The 19562-nt window shown below is 36.2% G+C and overlaps 1 protein-coding gene across 1 annotated transcript in view; it reads left to right on the top strand.

Moving 5' to 3' along the window:
- Window positions 1–17273, top strand: part of LOC150088112 (uncharacterized) — a 103741-nt gene extending 86468 nt beyond the window's left edge. The window contains exons 3-4 of the mRNA XM_090369340.1: window positions 6680–6745; window positions 16248–17273. Of these exons, the coding sequence (XP_090225466.1) occupies window positions 6680–6745; window positions 16248–16439 (258 nt within the window). The 3' untranslated portion in view covers window positions 16440–17273. The remainder of the gene's footprint in view (window positions 1–6679; window positions 6746–16247) is intronic.
- Window positions 17274–19562: the final 2289 nt, after the last annotated feature.

Raw genomic sequence — 19562 nt, 5'->3', positions numbered from 1 at the left:
GTTGAAATAAAAAGCATCGCTATTTCGGCTACTTTTGAATGACTGCAAATGAAAATTATGTGAGTTGGGGGTGAACGTGCACACACAGCCATGGTGATTTTATGGAAACTACAGTTAAAAATGATACAATTTTATTCATTTAGTGATGCTGTCATTCTCTTCAAGGGATTGTTATATTGGGGACGGGGCGAATCCTTTGAAAATAACAATACAGAATGCTGCAGCCCTATTTTTACAAGTGTTGCCTGCAAGAACATAATGAAATTCACCTCGGGTGTGTGTGCGTGAGAGAATTAAATGTGTACTATGTCTGCTGGGATAAGAAAGCAAAACGTGGAGGGAACCTTAGACAACAGTATTAGAACGGCCAACGGAAAAACTGGGGAGGGGAACCCAGTTCACAGTAAATGGAACAAAGGCTTTCGGTGGCGTAGGAAGGAACAGCCTTCAACATCTCCACAAAACTCGCGGTCCATTGTCATAGATGACTGCTGTGAACCTCCCATGTAGATGTTTCGGTGCAGAAACAGATCATAATGCATTTTATCCACTACGTTCAATACGTATTCCGCTCTGAGACTTGCGTATTTTCAAAGTCACAACTAACTCTATTCAAAACCCTTTCTAGCTATCGGAAAATCTCCAGTTTTTTCGCGTGTTTATTTTTAAAAGAAAATCATTATCAACAGCGACGTCCTCAAGTAATTAAAGAAACAAGTAGGGAACCCCGAGTTAAGTCCTTCATTATCTTTTGACAGAAATACAAGACACTAACTGAGGTATTATCAACCTTATGTAGACAACAACACCATGTCACTGCTCCCCTTAGTCTAGCACTTAATTATATGAAAACTATTACAAGATTCTTAATGTTTCCTTTCACTAGCTTCATTATGCAGGTTTAATGTCTTTCAAGAAATGTCACTGCTCTCGCCGGTGTGATGGCCTCGTTTCTTACTCATTCAGCTTCCTCGCAGATAGCAATCTTCTCACCACTGGCAAGTTTAGTAAAAGTTGAATGCAGGCGCTAGCTTTAAATGCATTTAAATGACCCAAACTTCTCGCGCTCCAATCCGGTTTGCTTGCTTGCGAAAGGGCAACTGGAATATCCGAAGGAAACCTCACGTCAAAGACCTCAGATATCGAGTTTAAACTTAAAGGAAAAGTTTCTGTGCCAAAGCGATGAGTGGTTAAGGTTATTTCCATTAAAAATTTTGATCTTTTCCGATCAGCATTTTTAATGGAAATAGCTATGGGAGGATATTTGAGGATAAACAGAATTAGTTTATCCCCAAACTTCTTTACATTGCTGCATCAGTTTTATTTTCGACTACTCACTTCAAGAATTAAGTACACGTGCCTTGAGTGACAGGGGTTCAAGTCCGTGACTGCTGAATACGGTGCTGTTTCTTGAATTCTGTCTATCTTGTGAACTCCTCTGATCATTTGGTCGTTCCGGAGTATAAACAGAAAATTTTATTTTATTAAGCTATACAAGCTTACTTTTAGGTCTTTATGTGGAACAAACTCCTAATTTTCCTAAACATTTCTATGATATTTGATCATAAAAGTGACTTAAGCCATAACAGACTTATTATTACTTTAGAACGTAAAGGAACGTGTTCCTTTACGTTCTACAGCATTATAAACATAATTAAGTTCAGGACAAAAGCCTCAAGCTGCGAAGCTATAAAAATTCATCATACATGGGCGCTTTCTGTATAGCTATGAGCAAACTGGGTTTACTGCTTAGTGCATCGATCTCATATTGTAGAGATACCTCACCACACGTTTATTTTGCACTCTATTACTCTTAATTAAAAACACTGCTCCAATGGGAAGTATTTTGAAGTTGAGTTGTGCAATACCAAGGCAACTCGTGGCGTAGTACCTCCACAATATGAGATCGATGAACTAAGTTTGTCCGCAGAAAGAGGGTAAGCCAAATATGTACGAAAGCTTTTCAAGCACTATGGCGTAACTTATAATCGACACTTGATTATACTAAAGATTTAGGATTTCTATCCGACATTCGAATGGTGGCAGTGTTTCTTTATCCCTCGAACCGAGACAAATTTTTAGGCATCCTGCAGTTTTATAGCAGCGGGGTGGGAGTAGGGGGCACATCGCGGATGCTATTCCAAAATACGCAACGAAATATTCGGTTTTTTCATCTTGCACACTGCCAAACTGCGAAGAAGCCACAGCAATGAGAGCCTTGAGAAACGGGGGCAAGCGGTCCGTCCACTAGCAGTACTTCTTGTAAGAACCTATGGCCTATATTATTCCAAAATTGCTTTTGTGAGACGGAACCTGTATTGGCGATCATTAGTCAGAAGGGAAAGTGCTGAGATAAGCCTGAATACGGAAGAGTCTCCAATCTCCTGAAAAAATACCATAATGACTAAAAGAGTTCTGATTTCTGTATGGGTAAAATGCGGTAACGACGTTGAGCCAAAAATGGAGGTTAATTAAGCTGTCTCCGATATGGAATAACAGAGTGAAAATTTTACTAATCTTCCCAAGTTTATGGTAGCGTCATAAGAAAGAAACACTTCAGCTCATTTCCAAAGTGTAAGCGTAGTTTAGAAATGAATGCACGTTATGTGATTTTTGGAGATTTGAATTTGTCTGCAGGTAAGGATTTTCTTACCTTCAATCAAAACACGTCTAATCCCGAAGCTCCCTAAATTATTAACGTTACTTTTGACTTGTTCAACAACCTATCCGCTGATCTGAGTATCCGTTTCATAGCAGAAGTCTAGAAATGGAAAAGGTAACTCTTACGGTAATACTACTTGAAGTATCCAATAAGCAAAGCAATAGTATCAGCTTAAAAAAATCATGTGGGAGAAGTTGGGCCATTCTTATTTTCGAAGTGTGCTTATGTTGGATTAAACCTGGATGGTCTCCTAGAGCACCCGTTCTTTATGTGGGAAGGATTCAGTGAAAGATATGATGACGATTACTAACAGGCTCGCTATTCCGAAGGTGTCAGCTTGACTGCTGGGTGCATCAAACTGCTGGGCTTTGAGCCAAAATTTTGTATAATGCAACCCCATTAGTGTTGGGGCTGTGATATGCTTACCTTCATCGTGGCTGTATCTGAAAGAATATATAGAAATGTCTCAATAGCCCTGCAATAAAGGTATCATCTGTTTTGACAAAAACCTTCAATATGATGCTAAGAAGTAGATGCGTTATGATTGTTATGTTGAGGTAGAAAAGTAATTATTCTATCGCTACTTGTAAGACCGGTTCGGATGGCGATACAAAACACTGTTTACTTGTTGAAACCAGAGCTGCTTAAATACACCGAAGATATCGCTATCTCAAAACTCCTTATATTTTTCAAGATTTTTAGAAGCTTGCGAATGCAGCAATGAATAATTTGAACGTGATGTTCAATACCAACCAAAATCAGTTACTTTCATCTAAAGGAAGTAAGCTGGCTTTAATCATTATGGCCACCCAATTGGTCAACTATTTTCGTTGCACTCATGTTTGAAAATTAAACAAAAAAAAAAAAAAGTAACTTTTAAAAGCGCGTATATACCTTTCTCGCTCAGATTGGTTTGTCAGTTCGGAAAGGGGAAAAAAATGCGTGACGCCATTTCTGTGTGAATAGCCTTCAAGGATATACTCGTAGACGGCACGAAACTACTACTTTCTACAGACACCTGTAGTTAGTAGAAAGAAAGAAAAAATGCACGGCGTTTTCTACTTTGCCGCTTGTATGTTTTTTTTACTTAGTCTAGTTTTTTACTTGATATCATCAGTAGGAAGCTTCCTGCGTGATTTGCTTTTTGCTTGAAATTCTACCCATCGCAAAGAAACGTCTTATTCTGGATGAAAGCACTCGATCCAGTTTTTAATACTAGTTTGTCCTTTGCATTTTCCTCTTCAATAAGAAGAGTTCAGGTTTTCTACCGAGGATTCCGGATTTTCCCTCGAAATCCAGTCCTTATGGGAACAAGAATGCGGAGCTCAATGATATATTAATAATAACCTGGCTGCCGGAGGATAGTAAGAGCGGAGCAGGAGAAAACAATATGGATACAGTGCTTGGGGTTCTCATAAAAAAAGAATAGGCGATAGAGAAAGGTCATGGCTTTCCTTTGATTATAATTCATATCTTCAAAGTGATTGGTAATTGCATACCCTACAGCGCTAGCTCTCAGACTAGGTGGTGTGAGAAGAGTTCAAAAGGGGCCACCGAAGACTTATATATGTTGTTCTGCTTCATGTCGACATTACATTATACATCTCTTATGAGATAACGATATTTATTGATAGTACAACGCTAAGATAACTAGATGCAGGTAACCTTACAGCCATCATTCACTGTGAACTCTACAATTTGTCTGAAAATTTTGAAATGTATATAAATTAACAGGATAATAGCAGACCAATATTTATAAAATGGCATATAAATTTAAAATTTTAGATGTAATTATAACATATTGCATGCGCAAAATGTCGAGTATTCAAGGTAATTTGAATTCATAATCTTGTCCAGCTTCATGATTATGCATTTTTAAGAGATATTAATTAAAAACTTTTCGTGGGTATCTTCTCGTCAACAAATGCTGCAATTATAATAAATTTCCTTATTGAACCCTGTTCACATTTTTAATTAATCTGAAGGTTGCGTTGCATTTTAAGGTTAAGCATATAATCAGTATACCCAAATGATTGTTTGAATCCACACAATGGAGGCCAAAAGAATTTTGGAAATGTTTGTAACTCGATAAATTCATTTGAAATAACTCTAATCCATTTATGAGCCTTCAGCTCACTTTAGCTTGAAAACTTTTCCTCCTACATTTCTAAATGGTTACGTTCTTCATTCAGAATTTTGCGTAGCGACAAAGCAAGAATGCCTCCTCGAAGGGCAACGTCTTAGCTTTCCAGTACGCCAGCTTTTTGACTATAAGATGTCACATCCTTTCTCACATGTCTGCAACATCTAAAAGTGAGCGACTGATTTTGACAACAGAGGCAAGTGTAAAACCCAAGCAGTGATTGAACAAATGAATAGAAAAGTAGCGAAAAGAGTTTAACGCTTTAATGAAATAGCAGCTTTAGAGATTGTATTTTGACACATATCATTCGCAAGATGGATGATCTTTCCACAGATATTTTAAAGAGTTAGGTGTACATCACACTTGTTGTAACTTACAAAGAAAATGATAGGTGAGCATAGTAGTAATTAGTGAACCCCACTGATCGGCTTTGTACTTAAGCAATGATTTCAAATTAACCGCGAAAGTTTATAGATCCTGAAGATTCATAGTTAAAGAAAAGCGGGATTCAGTTAGACACAACAAGAGAACCTTAGCTGCGTCCTTCCAGGACATACGAAGTAAGAGATGGCGACTTTTCCTCTTTGATATGAACAATTACTAATAAGAGTCCAGGTTGATTCTCTGTACGGTTCATAGTTTGATAGAGCGCACTAACCACTTTCGTTTTCAAGCGCGTTGGCATATATGCGTAAAGTGCCTATTGTCTTCACAATTTCCATCAGTTCTCATGGTAAATGGATTTTCATAAAATCTTATATTTGGCTTTGTCAAACCAGCTACGCACCCGGATACTATCTCACGATCCTGGAATAGATGGATTTGTTGAGTATGCGCCAGTTACCTTTAGCATGACTGTTCGTCCATATTGAAAAGTTCTTGCGATATGGACGGACAGTCATACTGAAGGTAACAGGGATATGCAAAACTTCCAACCTGCCTATGAGTAGGATGTGTCGAATACTTTCACAAAATAAACTGATTAAAAAGAATGGTCTTTTTTTCCCTATTATTTTCTACATTCCTCTTGTCTGAGTAACCAAACTTTCTCTTGGTTTCCCAAACATTTTACTTCGTCGGTTTTCTTAATTTCTGGTCGTCTACTATAATACATTGAATTGTCGTAGCCACCAATTGTCATACACTGGAATATCACGCCCCAAATTTTCTCACACTCAATTAACGTGAACTCTACTGACAAAACCATTAAAAATCAAGTGTCAAAAGTCCGAATAAATACAAATTATGAATTCACTTAAATGTGTTAACCTGCATGAGCATTTTTATGAATATATTCCGCCGCTATCTTATTCTCGCTGTGCCACTTTTGAAAAATAAAAATTCTGATAACGATATAGATCAGGTTTCACAGGTGTAATGATAAGAAGCAGCAACACCAAGTCTCAAAATGGTATAGTTCTCCATTTCTAACCAGTTCTGTGTAGAATTATCTCTTATAAAAACAATATATATATATATAGTCACCTCCTTTCGACGCTATCTGCACCATTCCTCCTTGCGGAAAACCATTTCACTTATATTACAAAGCCATTCCCTGTCACTTCAGAATCGAAAGGTCATATGCAAGGAATAATCACGACTCGGCACGACCTATATACCAGGTCTGACCTTATCCACCGGTCAGAATGTTACTACCAGCAGGTATACAACTGTCCCAAGAACAGAGGTCATCGAGATTACCCGGTGACTGGAAAATGTAAACTATCATTAGTTGTACTTTTTATTTTCTTCATTATTTGTATTTATTTTACAAAATTTTCTGTAGAATATGATAAAGATTAAATTTTAAGGCAATGCTATTGATATTTTCGTCAATTAGAACTGAGGTGTAAAACTTGGTTTACTTTTTTCAGAATGCCGAGATCGTTGAACAGCTGAATGAAATAGGCGAATTAAGGGAACTTCTTAGACCATACAAGGTAAGAAAATTTACTTTAAAAGTTAATTTTACTCTCCTTTTTCTAATAAGCCCTCCGACAGTACAGCGGTTTCTTCAGTTGTTAGTCTTTCAGATCTAGATTCGAGCTCCATTAAAAAGCGAGGAATTGCAAAAGGTCTGTTCAACTGAGTTGAGTTAGCTGCTCTCAGGTGGAGGAAAACTTTTTGTTTTTGTGTTCAGCCCCTCACAACGTACAAACCGACATATACGCTAGTTAAGTCTATATATTGCTGATGTGTCACAGCATCGGCAACTACATAATCAACGTGTTAAAAGTCCATCTCATCTTGGTTTTGCAGCCACTGCCTTTCCACGGGCGCCTTCATTACATTATTACCTGCGCCTAGACATACGTATATTGGCTGAACTCTATTGCAACGACTACTATATCCATCTGAAGCTATTTACTGGAACCCGCATTTAAGTCGGACATTTGCACTAAAGAACACCTTTATAGTGTCTGTAAAATGTCTTCTAATCTTGAAGACATAACTGCTTTATCCAAATCTTAAGCTCATTTTAATTGTAAACTGACCGGGGGGGGGGAGGACAGCAGAAGACTCCTAAACTGGATCACATCGCCCAGTGTGACTCCGCCAACCAATTGCGAACTATATACACACTTGCTACAGTCAAGATAACTACAAGGCAACTAATGATCTCCTACTACGATGTGCACAGAACAAGATATGAAAATATCTTAAATATTTAAAAATCAGTTATTAGAGTATAATATTAAGATGAAAATTACTGCCTTAGTTGTTTAAACATATATTGAGAAATAAGAATAAATAAAGTCACTTTTTTATTAAGAAAATATGAATAAATTTATTTCAACTAATAAATAAGAAAGCGTGACATAGGCTTCCTTATGTTGCAATGCTTGAGGGTGAAAGCTAGTCCCTCCTTTTATCCTAATTTTTACTTATAACTGCGAGAATATAAAATGGCACAACCGTAAATGATAATTTGATTCTTAATTAAATCGTCTTCATGAAAATAAAAAAAAAGTATTTCATTAAAGACAATACAAAGTAAAGGGTCATAGTCATAATAATAATTATTAACGATCCCTGGGCGTAACCCATATTCGCATGAGTGTCTCTTCAGCCGAAAAACCCTAGACCTCTCCAAACGAGTGAGAAGTGGCGAAACCACTACACTGTCAAGGAGAACACACTACAGTATTAATAGAAAGGACAAGATACAAACAAAATTAAGGTAATAACCGTTTATCACCAAATTTTAATTGATTGAAGGAAAACTTAAGATATAGAGTTATAACTACATGTAATTTTAAATACAAATTCAGTTAGATTGCATTGCAACAGCAAATTATTAAAGACTGTAAAAAAAAAAAAGTGTGCGCGCCGAATACGCATTGCGAAACATTTTTTATTTTAATGTTTTACAAAGTTTTTGCAGAATGCTCACTATTAGTCTTCGGCATGTTGTATTATAATTTTTTTATGAAATACGATACAGAATGAAGAAAGAAATATTTTGGTTATAGAAGCTGAGATATAGCGAGTTACAGCCTGGCCGCGCTATAGAGGTACTGATTGCTACGCATGGAGTATGCGATTTTTGTCAATCCACGGACGCAAGTAACTCCCATGTGAAAACTGTCGGGGGGGGGGTGCCTAAAGAAGTTACACTTCAAAAAGGAAGACAACCACATATTAAAGAAATCCTGTTCGGATATTGATCAAAGTATTTTAAGCTTCAATAAATACAGTTTTCTCTCCAATCTGCTCAAAAACAACTATCCTGTTCTCAGATCGCAAAGAGATTATATCGTGTCGCTGTTCCAAATCCATAAAACCGTCATACTAACTTACTGTATTCTAAAAGAGTTAATATTACTTCTTTGATCTGTGATGACTCTCTGTTTTTTCTAACAAAGATATAATCGAATATCAATTTCAAACTCTACTGAACGTGTAGGTTTATCGTTTTGATAAAATGTGTTGGCGACCATCAGGTTGTGCGTTTGACACACTTCACCCTTTCGATCGTTACCATAAATGATAATGCAATCATTAATTGTGACATTTTCACTGGATCTAAATCTTTCGTAATTATTCCGCTCTCCATTTGGCAATTTAAATCTGTTTTAGATTAATTTAACAGGCGGTATTAATATATGATACTGACTGCTTTATTCAATTCTCCAAAGAAATTCCACTAGTATCATAATTTACGATAATATTCATAAGTTCGTTTGTGAATATCAAAGTTTCTTCATTAGCTATATATTGCAGTAATTCCACTGTAAAAATATTATAGAGAAAACATGACATCTGTAAAGTTTTATTAATAGTACTAACTAGTAAAATACCAACTACACCAGGCGGTCAGCCTCGTATGGTAGTTGGCTGTTCAGAGCACCTGTATGGCGTTTAGTTATGGCTTAGATTGCCGTGTCGCATTTTCGTTGCGACTTCCACAAACGCAAGTTACTCTCATGTGAAAACTGCCTGGAGCGCGCCTAAAGAAGTTACGCTTCAAAAGGCGAAGTCTAATTTTCCAATTATCACTTCCTGACCAGCAAATGACATCTATTGCTAGGTAAACTGGTTCGGAGTAGTTCAGTCGGGAAAGGTGGTGTCGCCTGCAAACGTTTCAAGAGACGAAACCATTGTCATGAAATCAGGAAGAAGCAGGTCAGAAGCTGCCACATCCAAACACTATCGGCGTTTTTCTTCAATTGTAAAAGCAATAATGAGATAGCAAGCGATGCTCTTTCTCTAAGGGAGAAAAAGACTGAACAGCTCAACGAAAGCGAGCTGTTTCAGGAGAGCAAGGATCTTTATCTTGCTCAACTCCCCACATAGGGAACCTTCAATTTTGAATTTGTCGCCAGTGTGCAACTTGTAGGCATGTTGATCACCATGTGCTCTTCTATTTTCTGGAGGGTCTTAATTAGACAGTACAGCCAAATTACAAACGTAATTTGATCTAAAGAAAACAAAGAACCCATCCCATCTTTTCACCATCAGAAAAAGGGATTACTACACTGTCAAGAAGGGCTGGAGTAGCATCACCAAAAATGTTTATGGTCTTTTAGTGATGACTCCATGACTGCCCAAAGAAAGAAAATGGGATCTTTTATCCCTAGATATGCATTTAAGGATTATTGGCCCTGTCTGACCACATCGAACTCTGCAAAACCTTAGCTATAATTATGAGCGCAGCGGAATGGAGATGTGCGAATGTATTTCCAATTCACAAAGGGAATCAAAGGGCGACAAGACTGCAGTCATATTTCATACACAACATAGGTTTAAATGGAAATCTTTTCTGACTAATTTTATTGAATACTACGACGTGGTCACAAAGGAACTGGATGCAAAAAATAATTTTGATATGATATAATATAATTGGATTTCAGGAACGCTTATGATACTGTTGCGTACAAATTGGAGCAGTGTGGCAGTAAAAGCAAGTTGCTGGGATGGTTGAGAGAGAGAGAGTGTGGTAATCCATGGACACTGCTCTTCGTGGAGTCCTTCAGGGTTCGGTTTTGGGCCCATCGTTGTTTTCTATTTTAATCAATCATATTGATTAAAGCTTAATGTCCAAGTTTGCAGATGATACAAAAGTTGGCATGGTGGTTAATGGCAGCAATGACAATATGCAACAGGATCTAGAAAAGTTAGGTAGATGAGCTGAGAAATTGCAGTTTAACATTGACAATTGGAAAGTACTGCATATGGGTAGCAGTACCAACTGTGTATTACTGCAGTCAGGATAGTTTATGGAATTTTTTCAATGATATGCAGGGATAAGGAGGTAATTATGCCATTGTATAAGGCAGTGGTCAGGCCACATCTTGAGAACTGCGTAGAGGTCTGTAGGCCTCATTTTTACTATGTAGAGCTGCTGAAACGAGTACAGAAAACGACAACGAGATAAGTGAGTGGAACAAAGGGGTGCTGTTACCAAGAAAGGCTTGTCTGCGAGGTGATCTGATTGAGGTGTTTAAGGCTTTTAATGGATTTAGCAAGCTCAGTGCTAATGGGATTATTCCTCTTGATCAGAGTACGCACAATTTGAGGAAGGACGGTGCAGAACAGATGTGCGGAAGTTTTCCTTTAGCCAGCGGGTGGTTGATTGCTGGAACAAACTTCCATCTGTTGTTGATAGCTTAAATAAATTCAAGGAAGAACTAGAGAGAATGGATAAGTGAAAGGGGAAGTGCTATTTTTTTTTTTTTTGCTGATACTGTATAAGCTTGTTTTCTTGCATCATTTGTCACTACTAATGCTAATTCAGGTGGTGTGGGAATACCTGAAAATTGAAACTGCCCAAAGAATATAAATGTCAGCTGACTGAAATAATGTGTTATATAATAAATGTCTAAGGAAAGAAGTAAGCTCAGTCCTCAACTACTCTTCATGGGTTAAAATCAGCTTTCATGAAGGATATAGGATTTGTGGCATCGATGTTTCTCTAACAGCCCCATAATTAAGCATAAGACGCTAATGCAGACCTCTATAAGCCATCGGAGATGTCAGCGTGACAACTAAAAATTATACACTGTTAACTAAACTGCTGTTGGAGACCAAGTGACTGCAAAACACGATATGCCATTCATATTTTCCCGTCTAATAATTCTATTTAGAGACAGAAATCTTCCTTAGATTTATTCCAGTCAATTAAATACATACCTACGTGGGTTAGAGCAGTAGTTTTCACTCGGAGACATCTTTGGAGTTTGAAATGTATTGATATTTCACGGAATCGCAAAATATTTGGTTCCTAGTTTTTTAGCCAGCCTTAAACCCATTGTTAGAATTACCCAATAAATTTTATGCTTGAAAATATCTCCACAGATTCATTTTTTTCTTGGGTAACAGTTTAATATCTAGGTTGTGTTAACAGCAGAACTAAAACAATTGACTTACAGAATCCGTGGTCGATCTTCTAGAATTATTCTTCCTAGTTAAAATTTTTCCGATATGGGATACTCTTGATCCATTATAATTATTACTTCAACCTTACAGCGAGTATTCAAAGTAGAAAGACGCAATCATTTATAAAAGCATGAACTGAATTGCTGTCAAAAGTGATAGATCTAGAACAATGAACTGTAAGCTTGTAGAAATAATATAAGAACAAGATTAAAATCATAAAATTTAGATTTTTATTAAAACTGTTAAAGTTATCAAAACCTCCAGGTCAAGTTTGAAGACCTCATTAGCTTATTAAAATCTAATAATATAGATTGTTTTGGCTTAGAAAAATTCAAGAATAAATTAAGTTTATTCTGAAATTACTTAAATTCAGCACTGTTCTGTTGTTATATCTAAAATTTTATGAAATATTTGAAGATCCAAGAGTAACCTTCTATCTTACAAACCGATGAAGCAATATCGCTGACACCTCCTTCTCCCTAACAGTAGTGTAAAGTCAAGGTTTAATTTCTAACAAAGATATCAGGAGAAGTTATGCTGTATTTGTTCCATTAGAAATTTACTTCTAGAATCATGAGAGTTCTAAATGAGCGAGTTCTTACAGTGCTGGTACTGTAATTTCAGAAATGTGGAACTTTAATTTTCTTGAGAATCTGCGACCTTCTGTACAAATTTATTTAATTTTAAAAGCGAACTTTTTATTATTATAATTCTCTCTGTCTTAAAAGAGTTCCAACACCAAGTATGTGCAGTTAGCGACAATACCATGGATAAATTTTATCTTTTCGTCCCCAGGTGTGCGCGTAACCTTTCGGTGGGTTCAAAGTTAAAATCGAAGCCACTGGCAGGCTTTACCGGTGACACAAAAATTATAAAATTAAAGGGCACAGAAAGATTTTGAAAACTTTTTTAAGTAACTCGGAAATTACGCACATAAATGTTTAAATAAAAAAGGGGTACAATGAAGTCTTCCTGATTACATTTGCTTACGATAGTTTCAACACTTTATAAAATATGCAGTTTAAATTTTTATTTCAAATATGATGTATTTCGGAAGCTAAAATGATCGTTCTGTAGTTTCTAATGATAGGAAGTTGTGGTGATTTGGTCCACTTCCAGTATTTTATCATGGTAGGATTAAAAACCAGCTGAGTCAATTTTAACGGTTTGCTAAGAATATCAAACAGACTTGGTGTTACACCACGTGATATTCGCCAGAGTTTATAAAAGGTAAAAGAAGTCAGCCTTTTGGGAAAATGTCGATAAAAGGCGAGTAGTAAAAAGACAGTAAAATTCCTATTGGTGAGCCACCTACCGGAAGTTGGAAACTTCTAAAACTCAGAGAGGTCAGAAGAGTAATGGGTAACATTTAAAGTAATGATTACTGTCTCTATAGCTAAGTACCGACTCTGTTTGCCAATTTTAGTCGCATCGTTACCACAGTTAAGCGGATTTGACTCCGACAGTACGGTACTTTTCTTGGTGACCTCCTACAGTCTAGTGGAGCTTGCCACATTCCAACCAGTCACCAATCTTCTAAACAGTAAAATATCTGTCGTTAAAGGAACAGGACAAGAACTCTGTTATGATTGTCATAATCTGTAACGTGTCATTACCAAAATCAACATTTAAAAAAAGCATTAAAGTAAAACCAGCATGGGTTGACGAAATGCACGAGCAGACAGAGAAATTTTCTCTTTATGCGTGTCCTCCACATCTCCTACTATTAACCTGGCTCACTTATTATCATGACACCAAACAACGGCTAATTTAAAACCTGCTTTCCTTGTAATGCTTCGACTGGATTAAAAAAAAAAGATGCTGATGTCGAAACAACACGTGACGATGCGAAATAGTGCAGAACGTATCCTTACATCCGTCATTGTTCACTAGTTTAATTTCAACAATTTTTTGGCGCGCGCGCACACAAACTATATAAAATTAATATGTAATGCCTAGTATCTACTGAAAAGTAGTCGCTAGTGAACCGGTATATAACCAGATTTTCGGTATTTACGTCATACACTAATAAATGTCGATAACACTTAAACTCTAAAAAAAAAAATTCACAAAGCACAGCAGAGTATAATAATAAGATAATTCGGCTGTCGACCTGTTTTTATTTCTATTTACAAAATGTACCGGACGTCATTAGGCATGCGCTAAATACCGACTATAATTTATATATATGCATATTGTCCTTAATGTTACAGAGCTAAAAATTACGCTTAAAGTAGTGATTTATGTTTAATGGAGTTCCTGCCTTTCTAAAATCTTAGACCTCAATGTATTATTACTGCATCAGCCCAATTACATTTCCGAAATGAGTTTTTTTTTTTCTTTCTAATACAATGATTTCTCTGAGAAAGCGAACTTTAACAAAAAAGTATTATGTATCACGCCTGCTCCTGAAAACTTAGAAGTTCATCAACCTATAACGAAAGAGGAGTCCTGAGGCGATCTGTTGGTTTTCTTATCCAGAACTAATAGTTTGCCACAGAAGGGCACTGAACACCCAGACGGCAGATTTCTAAACTGGTTCCGTGCCAGGCACCTCTCTCTGCTCGCTTGCCTCGAGGACTTCTTCACTCTGGCAAGGATGTTCGGTGACCTTCAGAGCCCAAGTTTATAGATTCTTCCACGTTGCTGTAGGTGTATAAGATAGATTTATTATTATTATTGACGTCTGTTCCTAGGTGGGTAAGCAGAAGGCAGGTAAGCTCCGTCACAGTGGTAAGATGAGAAAGCTTTGGTCAAGAAACCTAATGGCTACATCTCAGAATTCTGCCAACAGCAAGGGAAAGTAGAAAAGTATTACATCTTAATAAAACCAGATTCGATGAAGAGAGTTTAACCACTGGAAGTGATCCGATTTCAAAACTTAGAGTTACTGCACAGAAATCCAAAATCTGTATTTAGCAGTTTCGTCAAAACACATAAGTAGTAACACGAGATATCAATATACTGTTTTCAAATAAGGTGGCCGGTATAATTATATTATTAAAAATAGAAACCCTTTTTAGATTTCGCAAACTTAATTCTCTATTTGAACTCTGATCTTTTGCCGTAATAAAGTCAAGGTGACTGTTAAATTATGTACAGAGCCCTGCCAGCACGAAGTATTCATATATTTAGAAATAAATTTACGAAGGTGTTAATTAAAAAGCCCATCTCCTGTAGCCTGGCGGCCTTTTCATGCTTAGTGATCCATGGATTTGCAGAGCTGATAAATAAAATTGGCCTCACGCGGCGAAACTAAACGACCCATCTTGGACAATTGAATTTTAGAAATTCATAGTCAACCTTACTACGCAGATTATGCACATAACCTGACTTGGGCAAGAAGCACTAGCAGAAATAAATAGCCTGTGAACAATGACCTTTGAATTACCACAGTATGGAAGGAGACATTAAATTATGTACCAACTATCGAAAATAAAGAACATATCTTAATGATATTAATCAACTACCATCCTTCAACTGTAATTAAAGGTACTGCCTAGAAATAAATTCAGAAAGCTAGGCTAACGCAGATATCAACATGGATTTAGTATTCCTTATTTTTTTGGAATATACTTGTGCATTATATTTAAAATCTTATATAATCTTTACTGGTCGCAGAGACCCGTTAAAATCAATATATAGTATAAAATTATATAAAAAAAACAACTAATAGTTTGTATGATTTGCTTTTTAATTTCAACATTAAACTAACCCGAATTATAAATCAATAGGATTAAAATACTGACATTACCATGGCTTTAAAAAAAAGATTTGAACCACCTACCCACGTTAATATTGTCTTAGAATGACTAAGATAAAGGAATATGTGTAAGAATAAATAAATTTTTGTTTATACTCCGGGACGACTATACGGTTAGAGGAGTTCACAAGATGAAGATAATACAAGAAACAGCAACGTATCCGGCAGCCACAAGCTTGAACCCTGGTCACTCAAAACACATGCTTATGCACCTTCGTGCCTAACCACTCTGCTACGGCAGGCTTTTTTTCCCAATTAATTAATATTTTCTTCGATAAACATAACATTCATTGGGCTTTAATTTACGAAGATTTTCCTGAAATCCAAACCCATTTCTTCTCCGAAAACCATACTTAAACTATAACCTCATAATCAATACAGTTAATAGATAATGCAAAAGATGTAAATTGAGGAATAAACATCTCTCAATCCCACACTTATTTGTTGTTGTTTAATTTATTTTGTTATGATTGTCCATGCAATAGCCGGTACAGCTTTAAAATATCGATATTGAAGTGATGAAGATTTAAATTAAAGAGATCCATTCAGATATTAGATAAACTACCATCGTTATGTTTCTTTGGTAGCTATTGTTAACACAGATCTGTAACCAAGACTGGTCCTTTTGGGGGGATACAATGCGTCCCCCAAAAGGACTAGCCTGTTTGTAAACCCGCCATTTTTCCACCACAAATTAAACACTGAATATTACGTAATAACAATTTATAGTGATTTTATTTTGTATTTTTGAAATTAAATAGTTTAACTGTATTTAATTGATTTTTTATTTTATATTGCAGAGGAAGTGTGTATCTGGTGTATGTCAGCAATGTAATGGCTATCGTTATCTCCTCTGTCCAATTTGTGGAGGCAGTAAAAAATCAGCCAATCACCGCCACCTTTTCTCAGACGACTTGATAGCTTTGCGGTGTGTTACATGCGACGAGAGTGGGCTTATTCGCTGCCCACAGTGCATCAACGGCGAGGGCTGACCAGACTTCAGTTGCTCACCCACGCTAACTTTCCAATGGACTGGAATGTAGTCCTGCCTACAATCATACTGGACGATCTTGTTGAAGTACTTTTTAACCTTTCTAGCCACGAGATGCAATATCGATGTCGTGGCATATCTAGAACACACACACAATGCAAGTATGGCTAATGACTGGCTGTAAGAAATGGCAGAGCATCTGTGTCATTCCAATTAATATATTAACAAAGGCTGTTTGTCTTAGCTTTCCCCGGAATAGCTATCCTCTTCTTGCCTAACAGTATCTTATTCTGTTGTCCAGCAATAGCATTCGATATGTAAAATGCCAGTAACACAAAAACAGTCCTTTATGTTTGTAAAGGCAAGTTTTTATGCATGTAATACACTTAATCAACAGCATCTTGTGTCACGCGAGAATGCATCGACGAACATGCCATCAAAACGATAAAGATCATCAATTTATTTCTTTTAATTAAACGTTTTCTGCTACTGTAAAGTTAGAATTAAAACAAAGGAAACACGTAATCACATGGATTCAAAGCAAACACATTTCACAAACCACGGCGAGACCAAAAAGAGTGAAATCTATTTTGCATCAACAGTGTAAATTTGCTTTTTTCTCCTTTTATGAATTTGGCATCCAGGCCAAGAAGCGCTAGCAATATCTGTTGCTTAAGTCAAAACGATGTAAATGGCAGCACTTATTGTATGTACAGATAGTGTAGCTTGTTAATAGTTTGCAAACATAGTGGTAATAAGTTTTGATTGGATTAAAAGATTTTTTACTTGTCTAAATTAAGGATTTTCGTGCTTGCAAGAAATAGCTGAAGGGATTTTTTTTTAAAGAGAGGAACTGAAATAAACTTTGTATATTACTTTTTTTGAAATAAATTGTTATAATAAGGCTGCTGTTTCCTTAATATCCAAATGAATGCCTTATCATACTGGATCTTGCATTTAACACTGACTGACGTTGGCTATAAAAAGCGGCCTAATTTTTTTAAAAGAATATTGATCAGTATAAAACATACATTATAATTCTAAATATAGTATGAAAAGATCTGTCACTTCCTCTAATCCCCCACTTATTATTTCCTTGTCCAAATCTCATTTCCAGTTCCGTTCTCAATCTTAAGAGCGTTTGTTGAGTGACTAGCATTTATCGATAATTATACAACATTACAATTTATCTAGATTCTAACTGGTCCTAATTAATCCATATATTGCTTTGTAATTCTAGACTACCAATTTTTTTATTTTTTTGTCGAGATGATCTATTTTTCGCAGATAGGTAACAAATTATCAAAAAGGTTCTATTTATCTGCATTTCTTAGAATCTTGTATGCTAATTCAAAACCTAAGGTCTGAATATGACCTTAGGTTTTGCATAGCATCAATGTGTTTCCACGAACTAAAAGAAAGAAAATATACAATAATATTATATCAGATTTATTAACTAAGTTTAACTTCTACGCAAAATGGAGTATGAAGCTTTGCTGCAAGAAAATAAGCTAATAACTCACCTTTATAAAAATAAAAACCCTCCTCGTGTTAATCGGAAAAAAAAAATTATATTTGATTTATAAAAATTGTTTTATAAATCACTGTGATCATCCCGAACCAGATGTAGTAGCTCGTCAATCTGAGTGCGAGCAATGCAACTTGATTGGTATTCTGCATCTAATTTTTCCGTAATCTTCACTCTTAATGCTACCAAGAAAGCCATTCAGCACAAGGCGAACAAACATCCAGGCATTTTATCTTGCAGTTCTTATGAAGCAGACATCTTCTTTACCTGTGGACCAATAAATATGCCACTTTTCACTTTTGCATCGGATGGCCAGTCCCAGATCGTGATTCAAGCTCACGTGACTACTAAATGCAGTAATATTCTTATATTCTCTCTAAATTATGACCTTATGTGGTTCCCAGAGAATAAACATTTTCTATTTATTATATTGACTTTATTGCTGTTAGGCATCTGCACGGACAGCTTTCCCAATTCTTTCCAAAGTTATCTTTTCATAGCCATAGCTTACCCCTGGTGTGAAGAATGGTTTTAAATTATAAAATACTCAAAATATATTGATTACTCGCGTGACTTGTATCATTGTCAAAGGCAAGTGAGGAGCATATTCAGATTTAAGTATTCCCCCTGTGATAAATAATAAACGATATAACCAATTGTTAAATGTACACCACAGAGGACTTTTCCCATAACGTGTAGAACTTCTGAAAAGACACGGTAAGACGGACTGTTATTAGGGGCACTCTGTGCAGTATCAGGTAGAGATATGATTAACAGCTACTTCTCAACTTACACAACCTTTTGTTACAACGTAATGATTGGAAATTTCATTTTTACTTTAAGGTTTGGTAAGATCTGATTAAGTTACCTAATGTTCAGAAAAGATAACAGAAAACTTTATGCTATGCATGATATCTGGCAAATAAACTAGCTACCAGGAAACCGATGAAAGTAATGTTGTGGTACAGTAACAGACTGCTTTTAGTTGAGCAAATATTTCTCTATATTGAGATATATTATTATGGCAATTTCTTGCTGTTTCAGAGAACTAATTTTTTAAAAAAAAAGTACACCGGAAGATGATTACCATTGAAGCTGTTTGTTGAGATTATATTCACAAATAAGGACAGCGTGCGTTTTCTTAAATTCTGTTCTGTTCATTTATTTTGCGGATTTCAAGAAACTTGCATCATTAGTTGAACACCGCCATGCGCTACTGCGGTTTATCAATATTTTTGTTGGAGTAGCGAAGCGACTGCCAAGAACAACTTCCACTTACTAGTCTTGTTTTTCACCACTTGCGCACCTCAATTCCTTCCCATAACGAAGCTAAAGATGTGACCTTGCACTGTCAGATGAACTGTTTCACTTTTGAATCATTATCCAAGCCTCGGGACATTGAGCACACATAAATACTGGTCAATGCTCTGGATAAAAAAAAAAAAAAAATGCTAAACAACTGGATATTTCGCCTTTAAGCGATTATTTCTGTAAGCAATTGGACGTATTCTCCTCCCTTTTTTTTTTTTGTCAAAATAAAAGTTCCTCCATGACCTGCTGCATGAAAGGACTGAATTCAGCATGCCTACCAGGAAC

Source organism: Mastigoproctus giganteus, chromosome 3, assembly GCF_048544385.1.
Source record: "Mastigoproctus giganteus isolate SK-2022 chromosome 3, ASM4854438v1, whole genome shotgun sequence".
NCBI classification, from domain to species: Eukaryota; Metazoa; Arthropoda; class Arachnida; order Uropygi; family Thelyphonidae; genus Mastigoproctus; species Mastigoproctus giganteus.
Note: the sequence above shows the minus strand (reverse complement) of the source record. Positions and strands in the feature narration are given on the sequence as shown.